Below are 27,943 nucleotides of genomic sequence, written 5' to 3'. Positions count from 1 at the left end.
TTTTCATGGATGCTCATCAAGTTTTATTGACAAATAATTCCTCCTATAATACAACAAAAAATACTAGTTCGAAAACTGTATTTGACATTCAATCGAACATCAATCGGTGGTATCATAATCCTCACTTCCTTCATTTACGTCCCCAAACTCCATGACCCCAAAGTCCATGACCAAGTCCATGACCCCAAACTCCAGAGGTGGCAATAGTTCCTGCAGGTCCTGCAACTACAGCAGGAGCTGCGGCAGGTCCAATGACTGCAGCACCTCCATGACCAGCCCATCCAAGACCTCCCAAGCCCCAAGCTCCATGACCCCAAGCAAGACTGTTGCCTACAGGCCCGATGGCTCCAGCTGCTGTAACAATTCCTGAAGGTCCTACCAAGGCTCCGTGGATGGAGCCGTAGCTGAGGGTGGCCAAGCTGGCGAAAAGAGCAACGAACTGCAAAGAGAAATTGTAAATGAGTTTTTCATTTTCATCTTATTGATATGATAATCTTCATATGTTTACTTTTTCTTTCTTTTTTCTATTTAACTCCTTTTTTCTTCTTTTAAATTAAGGGTATTATTTACAACCTGAAGTGGCAACATAACTTATATCAGTATTTACACAAATGTAACGGCTGTTTTTTTTCGAGGTATATAACTTTAAGTGGGCATTACTGTTCAAGATGGCGACCGATTTAACAGTTGTCAAGTGATTTGTTTTCAGTTTGGTTTGGCAATTCATCATGAGTAGACTCACGCCTGAACAACGCTTGCAAATAGTGCAATTTCATTTCGAAAATAATGGTTCTGTGCGGAATACGCACCGTGCACTACGTCCATTTTATTTTGTTTAGCGATGAAGCGCACTTCTGGTTGAATGGCTACGTCAACAAACAAAACTGTCGCATTTGGAGTGAAGCTAATCCTTAAGTGTATGTCGAAACACCGTTACATCCAGAAAAACTGACTGTTTGGTGCGCTTTATGGGCTGGTGGAATCATTGGTCCGTACTTCTTCAAAAACGATGATGGCCAGAACGTTACAGTCAATGGTGATCGGTATAGAGCCATGATTACTTACTTTTTCATTCCTGAATTGAACAACCATGATGTCCGGGAGCTGTGGTTCCAACAAGACGGCGCAACATGTCACACAGCTACTGCCACAATCGATTTATTGAAAGACATGTTCGGTGACCGCCTAATTACACGTTTTGGACCTGTGAATTGGCCTCCAAAATCTTGTGATTTAACACCGCTAGACTACTTTCTGTGGGGCTATGTAAAGTCATTGGTCTATGCGGATAAGCCACAAACCCTTGACCATTTGGAAGACAACATTCGCCGTGTTATTGCCGATATACGGCCACAAATGTTGGAAAAAGTCATCGAAAATTGGACGTCCAGATTGGACTACATCCGAGCCAGCCGTGGCGGTCATATGCCAGAAATCATATTTAAAATGTAATGCCCCAAGATTATCTTGGGGATAAATACAATTCATGTCAATCGAATAACCCATCGTTGTGTTATTGCAATTTAAAGTTCTATAGCTCAAAAAAAAACACCCCTTACAATTCGTGACGGCTGATATCCACACCAGAAAAATAAGCAAAAGAGGCAAAATCTCAGTATGTAGTTCATTTTTTCTTGAACCCTTATGCCGATTTTTGATTGTTATTTATAATGTAGCTTGATCTCTGGGGAACATAACTGTTGAGATTCCGTTCTCAGTTACTTCGTTTTTCTATATAAGAATATAAAAAAACAATGTAACTGATGGTGGAATCTGAATAGGAATGTACCCCATTATTCAAGCTAGAATTCAAAAAAAAAAATCTGAAATCGGCCAAAGGATTCAAGAGGAAATGAACTACAAACTTTGTTGAGATTTTGTGTGTTTCTCTTATTTTGCCTGTGTGTATATTTAATAAATACCAGAATAATAGATGAATTCAGATACCAATTAAAAACACAAAAATAATGAAAAATACGTGGTAAAGCATGATGATGAGAATATAGATTGACTAATTGGCAATCACTCAACATAATATTCTTCACAAATGACAATAATCTGATATCTTACAGAGATTCAAAAAGTCTTACCAGTAGTTTCATGATGGGTTGAAAGATAATTACAAGAATGATACTTTCCAACGTTTTTCTTTCTTTATATAGGAAAATCAGTACATACATTGTCCTTGTATGAAAGTGTTTCAGATTACAAGTGAAAAAGGTTGGGCCTAGAAAAATGGAGTTATGTTATAGATATTATCATACCAATAAGTGACGATTAATTATAGGTATGCATAATATAAGGATATATTCTTTTTATTAACCAGATGGTGAATTGATAAAAATGGAATTGTCTCCTTGTGCTAAGTTCCCGAGTGTAGTCATTGTGGGTAAGTACAAGTTGTGGGTCATTGAAAAAATAAATCAATATACCTTACATATATCTCAATATTTTCTGATATTCCTTACAGCATTTTGTTGGATAAGTTCATCTATAGATTCGAAATTGTTGAATTGTAGATACTCAATTTGAAATGTGATGTCTTTTTACTCCATTCACCTGTTAAATGTTTAACTGACATTTGATTTGAATATATTCCTACGAATTTTCATGATTAATTAATCATTTTAACGTTGAGGTATTAAAGTGACGCTTTATTGATTAATCGAATAATGAGAAAAGCAGAGACGTGAAGTCATGAGCTTTGAGCGCTCTATTATTTATGTGCCAATTGCACCCTTGGAGATTACAGAATCAAAGAACTGTATATAGTGATATACACAATATGTTGTCTCCAAAGGTTACTTTGGAGTATGCATGAACGAACGCTTAAAAGCTCATGATCTCACATCAATGCTTTCTTCGTTATTTGATTCGATATTGAGCTAAAACTTTCTATGGTTGTAACGCCACTATGAACACAACATTTTGTATGAAGCTTATAATTGTTTCTATATATACAAGTGAAATTTTAACTGTGTTGGATCTGTTTTCACTGAAATTAATATTTCAGAAAAAAACCTAATGGTTTTTTTCATATTCTGCTTGAATTTTCTATGGTTCTGAAGATGCTATAAACAAGAAATTCAACACGAAGCTTTAAATTGTTAATAATAATATTAACGCAGAATATTATTTTCTATTACTCTTTTTTAATATTCTATGGTTTTGATGATATGATTAGCATGAAATCTTGCACGTAGCTGTAAATTGTTATTTCAAATCAACAGCTAAGATTTCGATTATGTCGGTTTTGTGATAACGGAAATATTGGTAATTTTTTTTTTGATATTTTTCTTGAAATTAATATGGTTCAGACCACGCGATCAACATGAAATTCTGCTTTTGCTTTGAAATACCTATTCTACACCCAAATGCAAATTTTATTTTGTGCAAATCTGCAACTTTGGAATTAACGGATTCACAAAATGTCGGTCAATGATTATTCATAAAGTTAGATATTGACTCATTACATGGGCGTAGAACTTTAATGATATTTTAAAATTTTTTTATTTTCCTATTTTTCAATTTTTTTTATGTAAGTATAAGTTTCAATTAGATTGAATCGGTATGTTGTTATTGAAAAGTAAAATTTCAGATAACTTTAATTCCTTAAATTAAATTGAACAAAATTCATTTACCCATATTAATGTGGGAATTGTTTAGGCTCAATTGATAATGTATTTTCATCAAGTTAGGACCAAATCCATCAAATAATTCCTTAAATATTGAGTAGATTTGGTCCTTAAAAGGTCTTAAACGGCATTTTATTCACTCAAAATCTTAGCCAATTCAGGGAAGTTTCATATAGTGAATTTCAGATACTGCCCTTGAATGTCACGATTATATATGTTCTGAAGTATATCACTTATTTTAATTCGATCCTCATTACTCAGACTTTGAAATTCCTCATTATGTATTCGTACTATTCAGCTATAGATAGATCTAATATAGTTCTCTAGAAAAATTTAAGGAAGAAATTTCCATTCGATTTTCCAATATTGGAAAAGTCACATGACGTTGGAAATTTCTGTAACTTGACATCGATTTTCTCATTACCTTTGAAAAATTACTTATATTATAGGTACCTACCCTATGCTCTCCTTATTTTTGGATTTTAAATTTTTTTCCTGAATTTTTGCGATCCTGTTGGAATTAGCTGTATAGATAAATGGTTTTTTCTACATATCGATATATTTCTTTATATCGATATATTTATTCGATATTTAGAATCTATGGGAGCTATAGATGTATAAAATTTTGTCTGCTATTCCAATTCCTCCTCGATCTTTTCAGATTTGAAATACAACAATTAATTTTGGATTAATTTCTTTCTCGTAAATATTTATAGATTTTCTATACTCCAAATGAGCTTTTCAAATGAAAGCATTGCCTTTATGACGTTTAACTATAATCACCACTGAAAATCGATAATTTTCTTGAATTTTGAGATTAACTCATGTGAATCATATTCAAGAATTTTTATTCGTTCATCATGTTATTCTACTCTTGCTTTTTTCAACAAGCCCCTCTACAATTCGATACCAATTGATCAGTCATTCAGAACAATCTACCTTTTCAGATTGTAGAATCGATATTGGAAAAGACACATGACGTTTGAAATTTCTTTTGGTCAATCGATATCAAAATTTTGTCCTTGGAAATAATGAAGCGAAAACATTTTTTATAGATTTTCTGGAACAACGAGATTTGGTTGAATGATATGTGAAGAAAATCAAACAGCATTCAGCATCGTCTGGTGCTGTTTCAGCAGCTTATTTTGAGAAACTGGATTTAATCTTCATATTCTGTTGTTCGGATTTAAAACAAAATTTTGTCTCTGGACCATGTTGTCTGGACAATATAATATGTTCCTATTGTCTCATGATTTTATTTTTTGTTGTCATATTTATGAAGAATAATAAAAGTTGAAGCAATATTAAAAAAAAAAACTTTCAATTCATCATCATTTATTAAACATTGTTTTTCATAAATTATACATAAATATGAGCATGAAAAATGTACATAGTCGTAGTCATTGGTGGGGCAGTGGGTATGAAAAAAAGAGAGAAGAATCTCTTGGCGACCACACTCAAGACAAAAGCGAAAATATAAAACTATTTCCCGAGAAACCCTGAGCTATGGCACACCAATTCCCGTTAGCGGTGTACGTTTACCATCCATGGCCATGACCGTAGCCAATATGACCAACAGCTCCAAGAGCACCATGACCTCCAATGTTAGCGGTAGGTCCCCAAAGACCATCAGCAGCGACCCTACCGGATGGTCCTTCAACTACAACTGGGGCAGTTGGTGGTCCTCTGACGGCAGCTCCGTGTCCAGTGGCGGAGATGGCGCCACCTCCAGCGGTGATGGCTCCAACACCGTGAGATACGAGTCCGAGTCCTCCATGAGCGAGTCCAAGTCCTCCATGAGCAAGTCCAAGTCCTCCAAGTCCTAGTCCTCCAAGTCCTAGACCTAGTCCAGGTCCGGCAACGACGGCTCCGTGAGCGACTGGACCGGCGATGACGGCAGCTGGGGCGCCTACGGCTACGCCGTGTCCAAGACCCAATCCATAGCCAAGGCCAAGACCGTGACCAGCAGGTCCGATTGGTCCAAGTCCGGTGACGATTCCTGAAGGTCCAGCCACTACTGCGCCTATTCCGTGACCAGAAGGTGCGGCTGAGGCGGTAGCCAAGATGGCGAGGGCTGCTACGATCTGAAAATTGAGAAAAAAGGGGTTGAATTCATAGAAGTGATTGAATGGTCTAAAATAGGTTGAGTTGGTCTAAAATAGGCTGAGGTAGGTTGAGAAGTTGAGGGGATAACATTATTTTAATTATATAGAATAGGCTGTTATGTGTAGGCTTTGTTACTGTGTTCTTACGCCACCTTGGACTCTCGGGGAAAGTTACCAGAATTAGAAAAAATATATTTTCATGTTGAAGTCAGAAATATGTTTGCACTTTAAGCATTGTAAAGGGTGTTTTTTTTAGAGCTATAGAACTTTAAATTGCAATAAAACAACGATGGATTATTCGATTGACATGAATTTTATTTATCCGCAAGATCATCTTGTGGCGTTACATTTTAAATATGATTTCTGGCATATGACCGCCACGGCTGGCTCGGATGTAGTCCAATCTGGACGTCCAATTTTCGATGACGTTTTCCAACATTTGTGGCCGTATATCGGCAATAACACGGCGAATGTTGTCTTCCAAATGGTTAAGGCTTTGTGGCTTATCCGCATAGACCAACGACTTTACATAGCCTCACAGAAAGTAGTCTAGCGGTGTTAAATCACAAGATCTTGGAGGCCAATTCACAGGTCCAAAACGTGAAATTAGGCGGTCACTAAACGTGTCTTTCAATAAATCGAATGTGGCACGAGCTGTGTGACATGTTGCGCCGTCTTGTTGGAACCACAGCTCCTGGACATCATTGTTGTTCAATTCAGGAATGAAAAAATTAGTAATCATGGCTCTATACGATCACCATTGACTGTAACGTTCTGGCCATCATCGTTTTTGAAGAAGTAAGGACCAATGATTCCCCCAGCTCATAAAGCGCAACAAACGCTTTTTTTCCAGATATTAATATTTTTATTTCTAGTTTATTGTGTGATTAATAATGCATACAAATGTGGTTCGATGAATTTTGCAATGTAAATGGAATTTTCGAAAGACCTATTGGCACATCGGATACAAATCACCTACTCTAATAACGATAGATTCAATTGTATTCGAAACTCAATTATGATAAACGTCTTATTATCAATAATGTAATTCTTGCAAATGTGCCTTCATTATACAACCAATTGAATGACATTATTTCTACATGCTGAACGAATGATTAGGTATTCATTTTTATCAGATTGTGACAATCTTTTATTCGAGATATGCTAAGCAGATTTGAAGAATGGAATATATCTGTTTTTATAGATGACTAGAATATTAAACCTAGAGAAAACATTTTTAGCCCTCTTTAAAAATTTCAAAGCTTCTTTATTGATATAAAACTCAATATTTCACCTATTTATCTAATGGCTGTGTGAATTCTGGTACCTTCATTCAAGAATATAGGTACAATATTCCATTACCGGAATCACAGAGCAAAATTAACGAAAAACAAATCAAAATTCGTATCACTTTTTGTTATCAGCCCCGGCGTTGAACCTAACCTCACCTAACCTAACTTATAAGACTTTTTGACTTACCAAAGCGTTCATGTTGTACTAGTACTGAGACTTGTAGACACAATGAGTACAGACTTCCTCTAACCCTTCGATTTATATACATTAGCAGATTTGCGTTTGTCCTTCAATTAACATTGCATTACTGTCTAAACAAAAATGCAGCGACCTTAAGGTCGGGGTACCCCAACCTCCATTCACGAACGTGTACGCCTCGCCTTGTCCATTTTCATGATTTTTATAGCATTTATTAAAATTACTCTGTATCTATCTATCAGAACGAAATTGTTTCCACATATCTAGGAATCAGATCGCAAGTTATTATTCATGCATTCAGATTTATTAATTATTACGCCTACAATAACAAGGTGCAATGCTGTCGGTCAGTGGTACTTGAGGCGGTGTAGAGCTTTATGTTTGGAAGTTCGAAGATGATCGCTTTAGATTTTTGGGTTTGAAGTTTTCCTTTTTTTTCTTCGTGTTGTTTTTTCGTTTTTTTTCAGCTGAAAAAGGATTTTGAAAGATTGAAAGGATTGGAGATGTAAGTTTTTTAATCGGATATATTTTATGGAAAAGACTACTGGTTATAAAGTCACCATATAATTTATTTTTGGAACTTCAAGATAAAATATATGTAAGAACGAATCTGGAATAATGGTGAATCCACTTGTTCATATATTCCCGTCTTATTAATTCAATTTCATGATTTATGTTTATACTGCAAAAAATTCAGCTGGCATAATTGATTTGGGAAATATAAAAATCTGTAATCAATACAAATTTGATTCCAATTGATTCTCATAGTTAGGTACAAATATTCCCTTCATTTAGTATTCATACACTTCAATGTCTAAATTTCAAAATTCCTATCAAAATAAATATAACAATAATATAATAAATGATTTTCTTCTTCTTTTGAACAACCCTTTTGAACCAATTTTAATAATACCCACGATAATGTTTGTCATACTGATTTATATTGATCTATTTGCTGTAACTTGACTTCGATTCTAACACAACTTTTGAAAAATTACTCATTTTATACCTCCCTTTTACTCTTTGAACTTTTCTGATCCTTCGATGATGTTTAGATTGATTAATGTTTTTTTTCATCTTGAGCTTTAATGTCGGTTATGAGAATCTGTGAAAGCTCCTACGGTTAAACTCTGAAATTTTCGGAATTTTTTCGATACAGTATCATTAGGGTTCATAGAGCAACATTTTGAAATTGTTTAGGTATACACAGGATGGTACCAAAATAGTGTGAATGACCAAACATGTTTTTTCTTATGGAACACCCCGTTTTTCATTGAATTTTCAGATTGCATGGAATGAATGAACCCAAATTGATACCAAATCAAAACCTACCGTTTTTGAGATATTGTTTTATGAATTGGCAATATAGAAAAACCTTATAACTTCTGAATGAATTTATTTGAATGAGATTTTAGAAATGAAGCCTAGAAGAACGAAGGTAAGTACTGATTTTTGATAATTTGAACATCCAGTAGAGTTCTCAAAATAATAAAGGTTAATAATGGGCTTACCTATACCAAATGGCATGGAATTTTCTCATTCGATTGAAAATTTTTCGAAGTTAATATAATTTGCTACCTAATAAAAAATAAAATACAAGGTATGCCATTTGAAATGAGCCCAATATTAACGTTTGAATAAGTCATCAATGCATCGTTTCCTTTTGAACACCCTACTGAGTTCTCAATAATTACCAAAAAGTCATCCCTTTTTCTAGTATTCACTTTTACAATCTCACTCGAATAAATTTATTCATTTCAAAGTTATTTGGTTTTTCCAAAAAACCCTCCAATTTATGAAAAATCGAAATATCTCAAAAACGGTAGGTTCCGTAGATATTTAACTTCGAATAACCTTGGTTTTATTCATTCTGAACAATGTGAAAATTCAATAAAAACATGGTGTTCCATAGGAAAAACATATGTTTGGTCATTCAAATTTTTTTGGTACCACCTGTGTATATCCAAATAATTTCAGAATGTTGTTCTAATGAAGCCTAATAATAATATAGAATTCAGAAAAATTCAGCACACAAAACAGTAACTCGTTTTGGATGAATTTTTTTTTCATGAATATTTATAGATTTTCTGAGCTACAAATTTGGCAGTTTTGTCTTTTAAATGTAAACAATACCTTCATGACAGCATAAATGACTTTCAACTCAAATCTTGCATTCAGCTCTGAAAATTAATAACAGTCTTGAATTTTGAGATGTACTCATATGAATATTCAAGAAATCGCTCAGCATACTATTCTTCTCTGGCTTTATCGAACACACCCCATTGCAATTTGATACAATTTGATTAGTCATTCAGAACAATCGACCTTGATATCCATTTTTCTCTCATGAAATTATCTCATAATTGCAAAACTACATCAATATTCTGCATTTTTTTCATCAGCGTAGAAACACTATCTTTCAGTGCATATCCTGTATGACTAGGCGATTTTAATTTTACCGCCAACAATAAAATCGAAACCGCTATTACAGATTAATATGGAGTATGGTAGACTGTTAATGACTAAATCCTAGTTCTTACAGTAACGTTCGCATTGTAAATTATATCAATTCAAGTGCGTTTTGCCTTGCAAATGTGACTTGATGAATATGTACCAGTTGTTATTATGAGTCTCCCAATTATGGAATATTAATCTGGTGGTGGGTGTCTCCTTTATTTCAACTAGGTTTAAGTGATTTGGATATTAGTTGGAAGAAGAGGAATGCGAGATTAAAAGAAATTTTAAAAAAAGTACGATCAGATGTTTGGCATATCAGAAATTATTAGGCTGAAATTTTATATATTTCATATAGGGCTTCCAAAAAAATTTTTAGTATGAAAATTCAGATTCATAATTTCTTAATCATGGAATCAGGAAGGGAAATAGGATATTCACGAAAATTTCGTTGTTGTGCACTAAAATCCCAGGTTGTGAAACCTTAACATTTATGAAGATCCTCAATTTGAATTAAAAAAAAAGGATAAATAGAAAATAGGTATGTTTTCCATGTTAGTTGGTACTTGTTACGTATTAATCAAATATTTTAACTTGCTCAAGCGATTTTAGGCATTGTTGATAATTAGTTTTCAATGGAACTAATACAGGGTGATTCACCGGGATGGCCTATTAGACGTTTATGGAAAACTAATCATAATTTTGAGCTAAAATTTTGCATATCGGGGTTTGAGACAACGATCTTTCTCCCTAAAATATTTTCAGATCTCTACAACTTCCGGTTATACCGTAAACAGACTTCTACTTCCTTATTTCAAATGGCACACCCAGTATATTATTGCATCATTAGATAGCTTTTTTGATGGCAATTTCGGCAATCTTAGGAAAAACTCAACGGTTCATGAGTTATTGGGATTCTTATGAAAAAAAAGGTTGCGATGAGGACTCACATTTTTTTGAATATTACCGCAGAAAGAGCTTTTTCCAAAAAAAATTTTTTTTTTCGATTTCGCATATACGTAGTATTATAAGACTGTTTGCGGTTTAGGCCCAAAAAGTACAGGGTGTTTATAAGAGGATCATGAACTTCGACAACTCAAATTCATCAAAGCTCAAGATTTTCAAATTAGAACCTATATTATTTATTATTTCAGTCTATGCTACGTCCAAAAATAGTTGGGGTAACTTAAGCAAACCCTGTACCTAAAATGAATACTTTAAGAGTTATCGAGGAAGAACTTTAAATGAGGAAAAACCGCTATTTTAACTGTGTGGAGTAGTTTGTGATTTCCGAAAAACACAGAAAGAAACTAAAATTCGATGTTTTCATAACTAAATTTGACATATCAAGAATTGTAATGAAGTATTCGTTATTGAAAATTGTATTGGTTTATGGATTTCTCAACAATCCCAATGAAAAATTAATTAAAATTCATGAAATGTAAAATTTAGTTATCCAAACATCGAATTTCAGTTTCTTTCTGTGTTTTCCGGAAGTAACAGACAGTTATTAACACAGTTATAAATAGCGGTTTTTCCTCATTTGAAGTTCTTCCCCGATAACTCTTGAAGTATTCATTTTAGGTATAGGGTTTGCTTGAGTAACCCCCACTATTTTTGTACGTAGAATCGACTGAAATAATAAAAAAGTAGGTTCTAGTTTGAAAATCTTGAGTTTTGATAAATTTGAATTGTCCAAGTTCATGATCCTCTTATAAACACCCTCTACATTTTTGGTCCAAGCCGAAAACAGAGTTATAATACTACGTATTTGCGGAATCGAAAAAGAAAAAATTTTTTTCGAAAAAAGCTTTTTCTGCTGAAATTTTCGAAAAAATGTGAGTCCTCATCGCCACCTTTTTTTTCATAAGAATCGCAATAACTCATGAACCGCTGAATTTTTACCCAAGGTATGGCATATTGCCAAAATTGCCATAAAAAAAGTATCTAATGATGCAATAATATACTGGGTATGCCTTTTGAAATAAGGAAGTAGTAGTCTGTTTCCGGTATAACCGGAAGTTGTAGAGATCTAAAAATATTTTAGTGAGAAAGGCATTGTCTCAAACCCCAATATGACAATTTTCAGCTCAAAATTATAATAAGTTTTCCATAAACGTATAATAGGCCATCCCGGTGAATCACCCTGTATATCGATGCCAACTTGATAACGATGAAGTGTCTCGAATGGCGCTATGTCATTAGTTGTTATCAAGAAGGATATCGCCTTTTTCTGGTGAATGAATAAGATATAAATTTGACATTTAACACATAATTACCACGTTTAAGGAAGATTTAATTCACTCTAGGGCCCTATTTTATTGAAATCCTTCTTTCGAAGGGTAATATCGTCATAGATTTTTTCACCAAGATCATTATCACATGCAATATGTTATTCCATCGTTTGCAAAAATCATCATTCCTGGAATTCATTGAACCGGAAATAATTTTTCTTGTGAGCATCTGTTATTCATTTTCACTTTTTATTTGCTGAAAGTCTATAATTCTTCTTGATCTGCTTCGATTGACTTACAAATGAAGGACGTGCAACTGTATTTATTTCATACCTGTTCAAATCAATCACGAGTTTATTGGCCTAGTATGCAATTAACTTCAAGTGTATCTGAAGTTATTCTCGGTATTAAAGATTTAATGAAAGCTTCCCTATATTTTAATCCGTATTTCTGCTTGATCATACTATTATGTTCTTCTCGTTACGATGATAAAGATATTATAATAGAAATCCTTTCATTATTCATTATGTGCGCCTTGGTGTTAATTTTGAAATAGAAAATTCAAAAGCTTCAAAAGTGTTGAATGTTCAGATCGAATGGACTAGTTTAGTGATGTTGATAATACTATATTTGACACGATAGAATTAAAATATAGAGCAAAACTGATAAATCAGTGAAAAAATTTTGAAAATCCATCAATAAATGACTGAGAAATAGATTATTTGAATTTACGTATTTTAGCGCGGAACGTCTTTGGTCTGTGACGTCACGGCTCTTGCCTGTGATCGCTACACCATAAATTACGTTTAAATACTTAGCCGCGCCAAGGCTCTCGCGCCGTTTGTAGTTGTACAGTGTAGTTTTAACTCGAGTTTTGTTTTTATGTCACCATAATGGAAGAAGGCTTCGTGAAAGGACAAAGTGACAATTTGTCTAAAATAGATATATTCGCAGTGATGGAGTTTTTTTCTTCAAATCCATCTTATGTCAGTGCAGAAATAAAAGGAGTTAAACTTTTCAAATAGGTGTCTACTTTTGAGTTTGCTTCATCATGGTTCAACTTATAATGATGATTTATTTAAAAAACGTTTCATAAACAGTTTGTAGTTGAGTACTGGTTGTTGAAATCTATCAATGGCAAAACATATTTATGTGAGGAGTAAAAAGTAAAAACAGAAAAAAGTAATTTATATGTATGTATATAGTAAGTTATTTCAGCCATCGTGTAACGAATAAAACACGACACGAACGGCACAATTGATTGTACACCAATGAATTCGTAAGCACTCTGAGAATACCAGTCGTTTAGTGTGTGACGTCACGCCACTTACACGTACTATGAAATTATTCTTCCAAGCGCAACTTCAAAGTCCCATAACTTTTTCATTTCTAGAGATATTTCAATGATTCTTCCACATTCTTGTTTCATTTTACTTGAATTTTTAGAATTAATCCTTAACAAAAAAAATGAAAACTTGTCCATTTTGTCCACTGAAGAGTGGGAGTTAAATCAATAGCAGGTAAAATATTCGATTTTCATTTTTGCTTATTTTCATAAGTCAACAAAAGATATAAAGTCAGTATTGAGGTAAAAGGCAAAACTGATTTTATTAGTCGTCGGTTTCTGATCAAGAATCCTAAAAAACTTCAAGTATGAATATAAAACGTTATTTTCTAAACTTTTCCGCTTATTTTACATAAAGAATCTTTACCCAGATAGATATTTGATATTTCATTTGTTCAACTTCAGAAATTATTTTCCCTCCTACAGTGTCAGATTCGTCATGAAAAATGAAACATAAAATAGTAAAATATCTCCTTTATTTTTGTCATTTCGTGTATAATCAGACTAGCAATCAGTTTAATAAATAAGTAGACCTAAAATTACCACAGGTGTCCTGCGGAAATAGCTGGAGCTCCAATGATGGTCTTGGACAAACCGAGACCAAGAGGTAGAGAAGCCACAGCTGGACCTGCAAGAATGGATTTGGTCAAAATTGGCTGGGGAGCGATGGCAAGTGCTGGAGGAGAAGAAATCACGGTCCTGGTCAATAGAGGAGCTTGAATGGCAATTGGTGAAGGTGCAGAAATGATAGTTTTGGTCAGCAGAGGTGAAGAAAGTGCTAGAGGAGCGGGTCCCAAGGCTAGAGGGGCACCGATGAGACCTGGAGCAGCGGTGGCAGCTGCAAGAGCGCAGGCGAAGATCACCTAAAAAAATGTTAGATAACATTATATTATAACATCTTTTTTTTTTAATTTTTGGCTGTATTTTTTTTTAGTAACAATAATTCTAATATTTATTCACCATAAAATATTAAATGGTTCGTCAGAATAATAATCATACCAAAAGTTTAAACATAAAAATTCTTCTCAATAATAAAATGCACCCTTCACCAATATTTCATTTATTTTGCTCCTGAAGTTCCTTCCCGGTAGGTTAATTAGCCTGTTGAAAACCTTTATTTATATAAGCCTCAGTAATTCAATAAATATTTTGAGTGTTTTTTTCCTGTGGAGTGGAGTGCGAAGATCGTTCCTGTATCGACTGTTGAACCTGTGGTAAGTTCCATTTCTTGGCATACTATTTCCTTTGGGATATACATATTTTTCGGATGAGAAAACATGGAGAATTTAATATTTTATGATCTATGAAATATGCTCTACATGAAATTCTAGTTGCCACTTCCATACATAATACGCATTGCTTTTTTGTAGGATGAAAATTCTAGATGCATCTGAAGCATTTCCTCACGGAAGTAGAAAAACCATATAAAAGTATGCTCTGCAAATTTACAAAAAATGTTGTCCTGGCCATATCTTCAGAACCACATTTCTTCATTTTTTCACCACAAACATTATCAACATGCACAGCCTTATTCGATTTATTGTATACACAACCCCTTTGAACTTCATAAAAGCTCGATTTTTCCAGCCCCCAATCTCCAATTTTGCTGTTTCATCTGAATTCGACCAAAAAAACCATCTCTCAACTCTTAAGAGCTAGTTTGACCCACCAATGAATTTTTTTGCAACTTGAATGCACAACGTGTCATCACAGAACAAGAATAAGAAGTCACAGCCTGAGGTGATCAGGTCATTGATGTCAATAAAGAAAAGAATGGGCCCCAGTGCGGATCCTTGAGTAACCCTATATTTCACACCCTGCTCTGCTGAAAAAATATCATTTCACTCGACCATCTCTTTTCTTCTGCTCAAATGCGAATATAGCAATGTGAGCAAAGCGTGTAATTTTTTTCAGTAGAAGTTCATGTGTAACAGTATCGAATGCTTTGCTCAGGTCAAAGTTGAGCATATCCACATATTCGCCACAGTTCTAGCCTCTATAATTTCAGTTAGCGCCTCTATGAGTGCAGAAGTGATACTTCTACCTTTTCTATAACCATGTATTTTCCGTGGAAATACTTTTTCTTCTTATTTGAATAAGGTGATATTTTTGAAGGGCTTGAGTTGATGATTTTCATTGATAGCTCAAACTATGGTTCGAAATGATATTCTTCCAAAAACGTACACGTTGTTAGTATGAGTGATGATTTTATCTACTTGAGATATCTTCTTCTTCTTCAGCCCTCTTTCTTCCATATATAGATATTTGGAGAGATATATATAGGGTGTTTTTTTCGAGATATATAACTTTAAGTTGGCATTACTGTTTACCGATTTAACAGCTGTCAAGTGATTTATTCTCAGTTTGGTTTGGCAATTCATCATGAATAGATTCACGCCTGAACAATGCTTACAAATAGTGCAATTTTATTTCGAAAATAAAGGTTCTGTGCGGAATACGTATCGCGCACTACGTCCATTAGCGATGAAGCGCCCTTCTGGTTGAATGGCTACGTCAACGAACAAAACTGCCGAATTTGGAGTGAAGCTTATCCTCAAGTGTATGTCGAAACACCGTTACATCCAGAAAAACTGACTGTTTGGTGCGCTTTATGGGCTGGTGGAATCATTGGTCCATACTTCTTCAAAAACGATGATGGCCAGAACGTTATAGTCAATGGTGATCGGTATAGAGCCATGATTACTATCTTTTTCATTCCTGAATTGAACAACCATGATGTCCAGGAGCTGTGGTTCCAACAAGACGACGCAACATGTCACACAGCTCGTGCCACAATCGATTTATTGAAAGACACATTTGGTGACCGCCTAATTTCACGTTTTGGACCTGAGAATTGGCCTCCAAGATCTTGTGATTTAAAGCCGCTAGACTACTTTCTGTGGTGCTATAAAGTCATTGGTCTATGCGGTTAAGCCACAAACCCTTGACGATTTGGAAGACAACATTCGCCGTGTTATTGCCGATATACGGCCACAAATGTTGGAAAAAGTAATCGAAAATTGGACGTCCAGATTGGACTACATCCGAGCCAGCCGTGACGGTCATATGCCAGAAATCACATTTAAAATGTAATGCCACAAGATTATCCTGCTGATAAATAAAATTCATTCCAATCGAATAATCCATCGTTGTTTTATTGCAATTTAAAGTTCTATAGCTCTAAAAAAAAACACCCTTTACAAAAACGTAGAAAATAGTGAAAAAGAAGACAAAATAAAAATAACGAGTAAAGAAAGAAAAGATAAAATAATAAAAAAGGAAAAATAAAAATGAAAGAAATGAAAATAATAAAAAAAGAAAAAAGAATAATAAAATACATAGAAGAAGAAATGAAAATACTCACAATGCGGTACATGTTTGTAGTTTCAAATATCTTCAGATCGTACTGAATGACTCTCAACTTCAACACCCCGATCTTATATACAGCTTCCTCCCCCGAGTCATCCTTCAATTGCACAAGAAGATGAAAAAATAAACTGGTTTTCATCAGCTGCATAAAGAACGCGTGGTATATGGTGCTCTAAGTCGGCCGTACAATGCAAGGTTACCTATTCTCAATTTCAAAACGTGGAAAAAATTGCTAGATTTATGGCAGAACAACCGAGATATCGTCTATCAGGATTGGGTTAGGGGCTTGCCCAAGCGTGTCAATGGCAGGAACGGATGCAAGGATTTTTCTGATAGAAAATTCGGATCTGGCAATGCAACTAGATCGTTTTTTGCATCAGATTATGGATGAGTATTGTTTATGCGGACTTATTTGGTGTTTTGTGATTTTCTGGTTGAGTCACGGCTAGAAGAAGAAGGAAATTGGTAGACGTCTTTGAGATTCTGGTTCTTCTGTATTTGTCGTTCAATGGCGTTGTTGCATTGTTTTCAAGTGGAAAAAATTGACGCAGATGTCTTGCCTTCATCTTGAATACAGCTTTTATTTAAAGTACTCATATTGCCGAAAATTAACAAAAATGCCATTTATTAGCAAAAGATCAAAATTCTAAAAGACACTGCGCAAAAAATCAATATCACGGAAATCTCAAATTTATTCTACAACTGAAGGTGTTCTCAATGATAATTATTTTTATCAGAATTATGCACGCATATGTTATCCACTTTCAACGTTTTTCTTCAATACAGATGTTTTTTCCCAGCAGGAATAAAAAAGATGAGATTATCAGATTTTGAATGTATTGGCTCCATTCTGAAATCAGTTGTTCTCGATCAATTCTAGTGATCAATAGTTTTTCTTTCGTTTGATTTCCTACACTCGATCGCTATGCAACGTGAAACACGCAATTTGACCCAGGAGGAATGTGCCCAAGCGGTAGTTTTGAGAGAAGAAGGGTGGACATACACAAGAATTGCAGAAAGGTTTAGAGTTTCCCATACAAGTGTCTCCAGAATGTTGTAGCGATTCAGGGAGACAGGTATGAATGTCCAAAGACCAGGACAGGGTAGACCACTGGTAACAACTGCCATTCAAGAACGTTACTTGAGAGTTTCTTGGTTGAGACAACGGTTTGCAACCGCTCGCCTCCTTCAAAATCAGCTTGAGCAAACTCATGGGGTGCAAATTAGCACTCAGACAATAAGAATTCACCTCAGAGAATATGATTTAAGGCCTCGTGTCGCGGCAAGAGGCCCAGCTCTTACCCCAGCCCATCGAAGGGCGCGTTTAGATTTTGCGAGAGAGCATATCCATTGGGAAGAGGCTGATTGGGAGTTCTATAGCTCTAAAAAAAACACCCTTTATAATGTTCAAAATTGGCCTGATTTTAATATTCCATGACAGAAAATATTTTGATAGTTGGGTTTCTCATTGGCGTACGTGTATTATTCCGACAGGAACCTACTTGCAAGACAATACAATAAATTTGAATGAATGATTCATATAATATAACATATTTTTATTTAACATAGTCTATTCAAAATGCGGTTACGAAGATATCTATCTGTAAATATTACAGATTCCAGAACATTCTTCTATGATTTTTCTCGAATTTCATTAGCCTACTTCGGTTTTCTATGGAGATAAAAATGTAAATGAAACAAGGCTAACGCATTAGATGTAAATCATTTAATATTTTCAGTCATGGTACAATTCGCAATCAGCTGATGTAACTTGTTGCGGTTTTGAGGAATACGTCCAACAACAAGGAGTTGTTTATTTAATTTGGCCACATTATGAATTTCTTCTTAGTTTGAAGACGTTGAGCAATTCTACTGTCTTCACCGTTATATCGATACCTTATAGTGGCTATTTTGAATATTCATTGAGCGGTAGCAGTAGTGAATGAAGCGTTGCACAAGAAAGATGAATCGATGATAGTAGTTGTTTATTCATAAGTCGTATTCATGTAGTTGGCATGAATGAATGGAGATGATGTTATATTGTCTTGCTCAATTGATTTATAATGTGATTAGTATTAGACTACCAAGGAGAGCTCCATGTTTCAGATTCCTCTGCTGTCAGAAGAAATTATTCAATTCATGTTTTTTTTTAGAGCTATAGAAATTTAAATTGCAATAAAACAACGATGGATTATTCGATTGACATGAATTTCATTTATCCGCAGGATAATCTTGTGGGATTACATTTTAAATATGACTTCTGGCATATGACCGCCACGACTGGCTCGGATGTAGTCCAATCTGGACGTCCAATTTTCGATGACTTTTTCCAACATTTGTGGCCTTATATCGGCAATAACACGGCGAATGTTGTCTTCCAAATGGTCAAGGGTTTGTGGCTTATCCGCATAGACCAATGAATTTACATAGCTCCACAGAAAGTAGTCTAGCGGTGTTAAATCACAAGATCTTGGAGGCCAATTCACAGGTCCAAAACGTGAAATTAGGTGGTCACCAAACGTGTCTTTCAATAAATCGATTGTGGCACGAGCTGTGTGACATGTTGCGCCGTCTTGTTGGAACCACAGCTCCTGAACATCATGGTTGTTCAATTCAGGAATGAAAAAGTTAGTGATCATGGCTCTATACCGATCACCATTGACTGTAACGTTCTGGCCATCGTCGTTTTTGAAGAAGTAGGGACCAATGATTCCACCAACCCATAGGCCATAAAGCGCACCAAACAGTCAGTTTTTCTGGATGTAACGGTGTTTCGACATACACTTGAGGATTAGCTTCACTCCAAATGCGGCAGTTTTGTTTGTTGACGTAGCCATTCAACCAGATGTGCGCTTAAGCGCTAAACAAAATTCGCTTATGAAAATCGGGAATAACGGCAATCTCATTTTGAGCCAATTCGACGAATCTACGCCTTACTTGATGATCGTTTGGCTTCAATTCTTGCACGAGTTGGATTTTGTAAGCACGTAAACCAAGATCCTTCCGCAGAATCTTCCATAAAGTGGATGGACACAGATCCACTTCCTGTGCTCGATGGCGGATAGACTCATTCGGGTCTTCCTCAATGCTACGCTCTACAGCAGCAATAGCTTCTTCTGTACACACCGTACGGCGTCTCTGGGGATGCTAGTTATCAATAAGAGTAAACGTGGTGCGAAAACGTTTCATGGTTAATCGAATTAACTGCTCTGATGGATGATTTTGTCGACGATAAAATGGACGTAGTGCGCGATACGTATTCCGCACAGAACCATTATTTTCGAAATGAAATTACACTATTTGCAAGCGTTGTTCAGGCGTGAGTCTATTCATGATGAATTGCCAAACCAAACTGAGAATAAATCACTTGAAAGCTGTTGAATCGGTCGCCATCTTGAACAGTAATGCCAACTTGAAGTTATATACCTCGAAAAAAACCTACCGTTATTAAGAAGAAACAATATCTAGGTGAATCAAATTCCAATTCAAATATTTATGATGGAAACACAGGCTCGATAAATATAATTACGATTGATCTTTGAATGATTTCTAGAGTAATTAATTGGTTGGTCAATCAAATCTTTTAATCCTGAAATTTAGTATTATCTGATTAATTCAAATAGTTAATGCAATTCTGAAAGAATAACAAGCGTGAAATAGGCGTGACTGTATTTAAAGTTTAACTGGTTATTCTCTTTTGTTCCGCTCAAGTGAACATTTGATTTAGATGTTCCGTATTAATAAGGCTCAAAAATCATCTTGTGGATATACAACTATTTCAACGCTTGTTGATATATATCTCCATTTGAATGGAATATCAAACATGATATTAGATCATAGAGAATATTTTCATTTTGATGAGCGAGGTTGAATATTCTGAACAATAATCATTTCTTGTGAGTAATTTTCGATGACTCGTCGACACATTTCGGACAATATAAAGGGTGTTTTTTTTAGAGCTATAGAACTTTAAATTGCAATAAAACAACGATGGATCATTCGATTGACATGAATTTTATTTATCCGCAAGATAATCTTGTGGAATTACATTTTAAATATGATTTCTGGCATATGACCGCCACGGCTGGCTCGGATGTAGTCCAATCTGGACGTCCAATTTTCGATGACTTTTCCAACATTTGTGGCCATATATCGGCAATAACACGGCGAATGTTGTCTTCCAAATGGACAAGGGTTTGTGGCTTATCCGTATAGACCAATGACTTTACATAGCCCCACAGAAAGTAGTCTAGCGGTGTTAAATCACAAGATCTTGGGGGCCAATTCACAGGTCCAAAACGTGAAATTAGGCGGTCACCAAACGTGTCTTTCAATAAATCGATTGTGGCACGAGCTGTGTGACATGTTGCGCCGTCTTGTTGGAACCACAGCTCCTGGACATCATGGTTGTTCAATTCAGGAATGAAAAAGTTAGTAATCATGGCTCTATACCGATCACCACTGACTGTAACGTTCTGGCCATCATCGTTTTTGAAGAAGTACGGACCAATGATTCCACCAGCCCATAAAGCGCACCAAACAGTCAGATTTTCTGGATGTAACGGTGTTTCGACATACACTTGAGGATTAGCTTCACTCCAAATGCGGCAGTTCTGTTTGTTGACGTAGTCATTCAACCAGAAGTGCACTTCATCGCTAATGGACCTAGTGTGCGATACGTATTCCGCACAGAACCATTATTTTCGAAATAAAATTGCACTATTTGCAAGTATCGTTCAGTCGTGAGTCTATTCATGATGAATTGCCAAACCAAACTGAGAATAAATCACTTGACAGCTGTTTAATCGGTCACCATCACGAACAGTAATGCCAACTTAAAGTTATATACCTCGAAAAAAAACACCCGTTACTTTTTGTGAATGTAATAGTAATAGTCTCTCATCAGTTGGATGAGGATTTACACTGCACCAATAAGAGAAAATTTCGATTGTTTACATAGCCACTGAGTGAAAAATACGCTTTTTCGCTGAAGAATTTCGATGCGCAAAATCGTCATCAAAAGGTATTCAAGCATCCATATATATCCATATGTTCTATGCATTCCATATTAAGCTGACTTCAGTTATTGTGTAAACTGCACCTCATAAGGATGGAGATGCAAATCCAGATGCGAAATACGGCATAGCGCGCTTAACTTGAACTTACAGCAGCAATATTTTCGATCAAGCGTGTATTTCGATGATGTATGGGCCTTGAGTAACAGATCCACTCTCTTCGATATGGATAACGAAGTATTAATGCAGAGAAATATTTTGAGGTGGAAGGATAAAAATATTTAACATCAAACACAATGTACATATTTACAGTATATTTCTTTAAAATTTACAGAATATTAACAAACATTTATTATCTACCAGATGGTACGGGCTCCAACCAAACCTCCATGGACTAAAGTTGGCTGAGCTACTATAGCTGAAGAACTGAGCCAGGGTGATCCCAAAACTCCATGGGTGGAGACAGTCCTCTGCAAAAGTGGACTACCTACCCATGATGGGGAAGCCAGTACGCCACTGTTCCATGGTGCAGAAAGAACGTTAGCTTGGTGAACACCTAGGGGTGAGACTAGAGAGGTTGTGGCGAGAGGGCCAGTAGTAAGAGCTGCTCCTCCAAGAAGTGTACCAGCACTGGCCAAAGCAGCCATGGAGATAACAGCAAGAACAATCTGTGAATATGATTAATTTGAATTATATGAATCCGTTCAACCGTTTCCGAGTTATAGACTTTTTGAAATACTTCGAATGAGTCGAAAAATCCGATTCATTTGAATTTAAACTCAGAAGATAGTATCTTTCAAGATTACAATACGAAGGTTTATGCCGAATTTCGTGACGTATTCTAATGACATGAAATGAAGGACAATGAAAAAATGAGTGATATAAAAATTCAGATGTAAATCTCAAAAATATCGAAAATTACAATAATTTTGACGAAATGATAAAATTGACGATAATCGAATTGTTTAAATGTTGGAATTGATTTCACGAATTTGATATTACGGTTTGTACTTACGAGGGAATTCATTTTGAGATTGATTTGTTCGTTGATGATTGAACACTGATTTCAAACAAGACAATATTTCCTTATATACAAATTTCTCCCAATTGATTTGCCAAATTTTAGTAAAACTAGTTTATAAATTTGAATAAAACAATATAATTATTCTAGTCCATCTATTATGAAAGAATTCGACCTATTGCATGAAATCATCTGTTAATTTATGAATGCGTTTACGAGAACTTCCTTCAAAAGATACATATAGGTATAGATATTATGAAGAGTACCTTGACAAGAAGGATGTGAAAAATAGGGTAAATGCACTGGTTAGCCAACCGGCACTGGCTCTCGACCATTCCGTGATTTGAGATGAAATAATAATAAAAATATAAATTTATTTATAATCGTCTATCATAGAAAAGGGTTCTTTCTCGTCCTCTCTTAGAAAAGTGCTTTGTGATATATGACTTGAAAATAGTAATTATTTCTTATTTTAAAAGAATTATGTGCGTACATTTTGTTCCATATTTTTGAGTGTATTTCAATCAAGAAACAAATAAATGTATATTTTCTGTTCAATATTCGGCGGTCGCGAACTGGTATTGGAAAATTTTTATCATTTATTTCTCGATCAAAGTGGTCGAGAACCGATATATTTCTGTTGGATCATTTTCGTTTTTTTTTTCGATACCCTTATTCATTTATATATCTACTTTCTGAATATTAGTTTGCGACCACCGAATTAATGAATGAGTCTATGAATACACCCAGAAATTCAGTACTGTCTACAATTACAATATTTATAAACTTATTTCTAAAGAAATGGTGGTTGGTTTGCTTTTATTACTTCTGTTAGTACTGACAAACTATAAGGTTCTTCTGTAGCCATTGGTGTGTCTTATTGAAGAAGTTCTTTCCTGCACGAATCAATGTAATTTTGCTCCTACCAGCAGATTGGTATCGTCCACAAAATTGATTAATTTCTTATCTTTCCGGCACTATCTTCCTAATCATTCAGGAATATTAGAAATAGAAGTGGCCCCAATACAACTCTTTGTACTATTCCTCTATCAGCTCAGTGGTTTCAACATTTTTCCCTTTATGATTTTCACTCCTTGTTTTAGTTTGTATATATATGATCTATGGTTCATCGAGTCGTAAGCTTTCGTCGTATCCAAAAAAATGGTTAGTAGTGCTAAGTTGCCTTCTTCCAACAGTTCCAATATGTTCTTTGTTAGTTCAGATATGGCTGTTTGGGCAGATTTTCCTTTGAGAAATATATTTTTTCGGCAACCGTTCTGGAAGTGCTCACTTCCCTGGCGCTTTTTCTCTGAGAAAGTAGCATTTCCCGGCCTAGTCCGGAAAGTACGTACTTCCCGGACTAGGCCGGAAAAGAATCATAGAATCCATAGCAACTGAGATAACGGCTGTCAGTTCATATGAAATTAGTTGTAAAAAATTTGCATGTTTTTTGATCGCAATCGCAATAAAATATGGAAAGCAGCAGCGATAGTGTTATTTTACATGGTTGCCGAAAAAATATTGTACGCAACACGCCCTAAAATGGTTTTTTTGGACTCACAGACTTCCAGGATTCGCTTACACTCGTCCTGGAATTTTGTCTATTCGTCCAAAGAAACCCTATTTTCCGGACTTGTTACGTAAATTACTATTTTTGGCAACCGTCCGGGAAGTGCTCACTTCCTGGACGCTTTTTCTCTGAGAAAGTAGTATTTCCCGGCCTAGTCCGGAAAGTACGTACTTCCCGGACTAGGCCGAAAAGAATCACCTCGTTTGTGTCATTGTGAATATGAAAATATTGGTAGGTATATTTTTAATAAATGCAGTTGATCATTACCATAGCAACCGAGAAAACGGCTGACAGTTCATATGTGGTATTTTCTGTTCTGTTTAATTTAAATAAGAATTAAAATGTATATAAAAGAAATTTGTCGTCTCATTGATTTGTTATTCTACACGGTTGCCGAAAAAATATTGTACGCAACACGCCCGAAAATGTTTTTTTTTGGACTCACAGACTTCCAGGACTCGCTTACGCTCGTCCTGGAATTTTGTCTATTCGTCCAAAAAAACCCTATTTTCGGACTTGTTACGTAAATTACTATTGTTACTGAAAAAATCACAACTTTTCTGGAATTCTGTGATTCTGGAGCACATTATCAGTTCGAATATTTTCGAAAAACTTGGCATAATACTAATAGTTCAGTACATACCTAATATTTAATTATTATTATTATTAAAATGGAGAATCTCATATGCAACAGCCTCTCGGTATCGCACATAGTTCCACACGTCTTTTCTCTGTATTAACTAGTTAAAACATATGTTTTCAGAAGACTATTCAAAAACAATCCAAGGCTTGCCTTCCAGTAGTTGAATCAGACTTTTAATTGGTCCGATTGCAGGACGCACTGCTCTTGCATCCGAGTCAGGTGTCCGATCCGATATCTGATTGTAGGTGTGCGATATGCAAGTATAAACCTATAGGTATTTGAGCGTCATATACCTTGATCCGACAATCGTTTCAGGTAATCGGATCACTTAGTATTACAGAGACATATAACTTTCCTTCTGTCGTTTTTTTCCGAAATTCGAGGCTTTATTGCAAAAAACTGGTTATACATTTATGATTCAAAGTATTGTCCATCACTGGCAGCGACTTTCTCCCATCTTTCGGGCAGCGTACGAATCCCGCGTTGAAAATACTGGTCTTCTTTCGAAGCGATTCCCGAATCGATCCAATTTTTACTTCTTCATGAGATCGGAAGTGCTGGTCAACCAGGCATACCCATTGATCGAAACAAGTGATAGTCCGTAGGAGCAACACCTGGAGAATACGGCGGGTGAGATGGGATTTCCAATTTAAATGTCTCTAAGTATGTCTTGACCACTTTCGAAACATGGGGTCAAGTATTGTCATGCTGTAAAATTACTGTATCAAATATCTCGTTGTATTGCGGTTGTTTGTCTTTCAAAGCTTGACTCCAATGATTGTTTCAGTCGGTTTTAACATTTCATGATGCACTATGCCGAGCTGGTCGCACCAAACCATGAGCATGACCTTGGAACCATGAATGTTCGGTTTGGCTGTCGACGTGGATGCATGGTCGGGATATCCCCATGATTTTATCCTAATGAACCCATTATTCGTCTCCAGTCCAATATTTCGATGGTGTTATGTTAACAAATATCAAGTTTAATGTATGTAATCTATGATCTATTTATTTCGACTACCACTTACTCTACAGGCATCTAGTGCAAACAGCGGAAGCAAAGTTGTACACCAATACAACAGAGAAATGTTTTGAGGTGGAATGATTAAAATACTTAATATCAAACACAATGTACATATTTACAGTATATTTCTTCAAAATTTACAGAATATTAACAAACACTTATTATCTACCAGATGGTACGGGCTCCAACCAAACCACCATGGACTAAAGTTGGCTGAGCTACTATAGCTGAAGAACTGAGCCAGGGTGATCCCAAAACTCCATGGGTGGAGACAGTCCTCTGCAAAAGTGGACTACCTACCCATGATGGGGAAGCCAGTACGCCACTGTTCCATGGTGCAGAAAGAACGTTAGCTTGGTGAACACCTAGGGGTGAGACTAGAGAGGATGTGGCGAGAGGGCCAGTAGTAAGAGCTGCTCCTCCAAGAAGTGTACCAGCACTGGCCAGAGCAGCCATGGAGATAACAGCAAGAACAATCTGTAAATATGATTAATTTTAACAATATAAATCCACTCAACGGTTTCTGAGTTATAGAATTTTCTGATAAGTCGAAAAATCCGATTCAATTGAATTTAAACTCAGAAGGTAGTATCTTTCAAGATTACAATACTAAGTTTATGCCGAATTTCGTGAGATATTCTAATGACATGAAATGAAGAACAATGAAAAAATGAGTGATATGAAAATTCAGATGTAAATCTCAAAAATCTCGAAAATTACAATTCTTTTGACGAAATAATAAAATTGACGATAATTGTCTAAATGTTGGAATTTATTTCACGAATTTGGTATTACGATTTATACTTACAAGGGAATTCATTTTGTGATTGATTTGTTCGATGATGATTGAACACTGATTTCAAACAAGACAATTTTTCCTTATATACAAATTTCTCCCAATTGATTTGCCAAATTTTAGTAAAACTAGTTTATCAATTTGAATAAAACAATATAATTATTCTAGTCCATCTATTATGAAAGAATTCGACCTATTGCATGAAATTATCTGTTAATTTATTAATGCGTTTACGAGAACTTCCTTCAAAAGATAGATATAGTTATACCGTATGTATGAAGAGCACCTTGACAAGAAGGATGTCGTTTATTCTTGTTTCATATTGATATTGAATTTTTATTTTTGGTCGATGTTTGATCTCTGTCCTTGGTTCATTAATTTCAATCATTTGAAACGAAATTGTGAGAAATGGAATTATCACGGTCTCGGATTGTTTTAAGTAATTTCCACATGGAAAAAATACTCAAATAAAACAGGACTGTCGCTAGGGGGCAGAAACTAGGCAGGGGTAAGTACAGTGACTGTATACCCCACAGTGACAACTCCGACCATCCGCCATTAAAGACCAATGGAAAATATCAGATTCAAATCGAATATTAAGCGGTGTTTCAAGTTTCAGATTATCGACTGCGCCTGCGCGATGGTTGATCGACCGCTCGTTCCTTTTGATAATATTTTCACATTTTGGAGGGGTTTGAACCCCCTAAACCAGTCACAATTACTAACAAGTCAAACAAGAATGCTTCAAAGCATGTGAAATAGCCCAGCACTCGAATGTAAATAGAGAAAATCTGAGATATCTGGTGTAAGTTCGAATTTTAATGGCGGACAGGGCTCCAACAAATCAAAATACTGACGAGCAGTGTCGTCAATGTAGTGTATAAAGTCACTGTAAGGGTAGGCGGTCCCCTAGGGTGCCATAATTAAAATAGGACAGAATACAGACAAATTTATCTTCAATAATCATCAAAGGTGCCGCATAATAAAGGGTGTTTTTTTAGAGCTATAAAACCTTGAATTGCAATAAAACAACGATGGATTATTCGTTTGTGGCTTATCCGCATAGACCAATGACTTTACATAGCCCCACAGAAAGTAGCTAGCGGTGTTAAATCACAAGATCAAAAGATCCAATTCACAGGTCCAAAACGTGAAATTAGGCGGTCACCAAACGTGTCTTTCAATAAATCGATTGTCGCACGAGCTGTGTGACATGTTGCGCATTCTTGTTGGAACCACAG

At 35.5% G+C, this 27,943-nt stretch overlaps 4 protein-coding genes across 4 annotated transcripts; all 4 read right to left on the bottom strand.

Moving 5' to 3' along the window:
* Nucleotides 1-7,373, bottom strand: LOC123685388 (WAG22 antigen-like). Its single transcript, XM_045625043.1, has 4 exons — nucleotides 7,220-7,373; nucleotides 5,177-5,719; nucleotides 2,091-2,246; nucleotides 1-439 (listed from the first exon to the last, which is right to left on the bottom strand). The coding sequence occupies exons 1-4, from the start codon at nucleotides 7,229-7,231 to the stop codon at nucleotides 131-133; spliced, it is 1,020 nt and encodes a 339-aa protein (XP_045480999.1). The 5' UTR covers nucleotides 7,232-7,373; the 3' UTR covers nucleotides 1-130.
* Nucleotides 7,374-13,723: 6,350 nt separating this feature from the next.
* Nucleotides 13,724-16,781, bottom strand: LOC123684223. Its single transcript, XM_045623398.1, has 2 exons — nucleotides 16,629-16,781; nucleotides 13,724-14,127 (listed from the first exon to the last, which is right to left on the bottom strand). The coding sequence occupies exons 1-2, from the start codon at nucleotides 16,779-16,781 to the stop codon at nucleotides 13,804-13,806; spliced, it is 477 nt and encodes a 158-aa protein (XP_045479354.1). The 3' UTR covers nucleotides 13,724-13,803.
* Nucleotides 16,782-22,004: 5,223 nt separating this feature from the next.
* Nucleotides 22,005-22,815, bottom strand: LOC123684221. The gene is made up of 2 exons (XM_045623396.1): nucleotides 22,664-22,815; nucleotides 22,005-22,316 (listed from the first exon to the last, which is right to left on the bottom strand). Exons 1-2 carry the CDS (start codon nucleotides 22,673-22,675, stop codon nucleotides 22,005-22,007), a joined length of 324 nt encoding a protein of 107 aa, XP_045479352.1. The 5' UTR covers nucleotides 22,676-22,815.
* Nucleotides 22,816-26,014: 3,199 nt separating this feature from the next.
* LOC123684222 lies at nucleotides 26,015-26,868 on the bottom strand. Its single transcript, XM_045623397.1, has 2 exons — nucleotides 26,715-26,868; nucleotides 26,015-26,383 (listed from the first exon to the last, which is right to left on the bottom strand). The coding sequence occupies exons 1-2, from the start codon at nucleotides 26,724-26,726 to the stop codon at nucleotides 26,072-26,074; spliced, it is 324 nt and encodes a 107-aa protein (XP_045479353.1). The 5' UTR covers nucleotides 26,727-26,868; the 3' UTR covers nucleotides 26,015-26,071.
* Nucleotides 26,869-27,943: the final 1,075 nt, after the last annotated feature.

This window comes from Harmonia axyridis, chromosome 7, assembly GCF_914767665.1.
Source record: "Harmonia axyridis chromosome 7, icHarAxyr1.1, whole genome shotgun sequence".
Lineage (NCBI taxonomy): Eukaryota > Metazoa > Arthropoda > Insecta > Coleoptera > Coccinellidae > Harmonia > Harmonia axyridis.
Note: the sequence above shows the minus strand (reverse complement) of the source record. Positions and strands in the feature narration are given on the sequence as shown.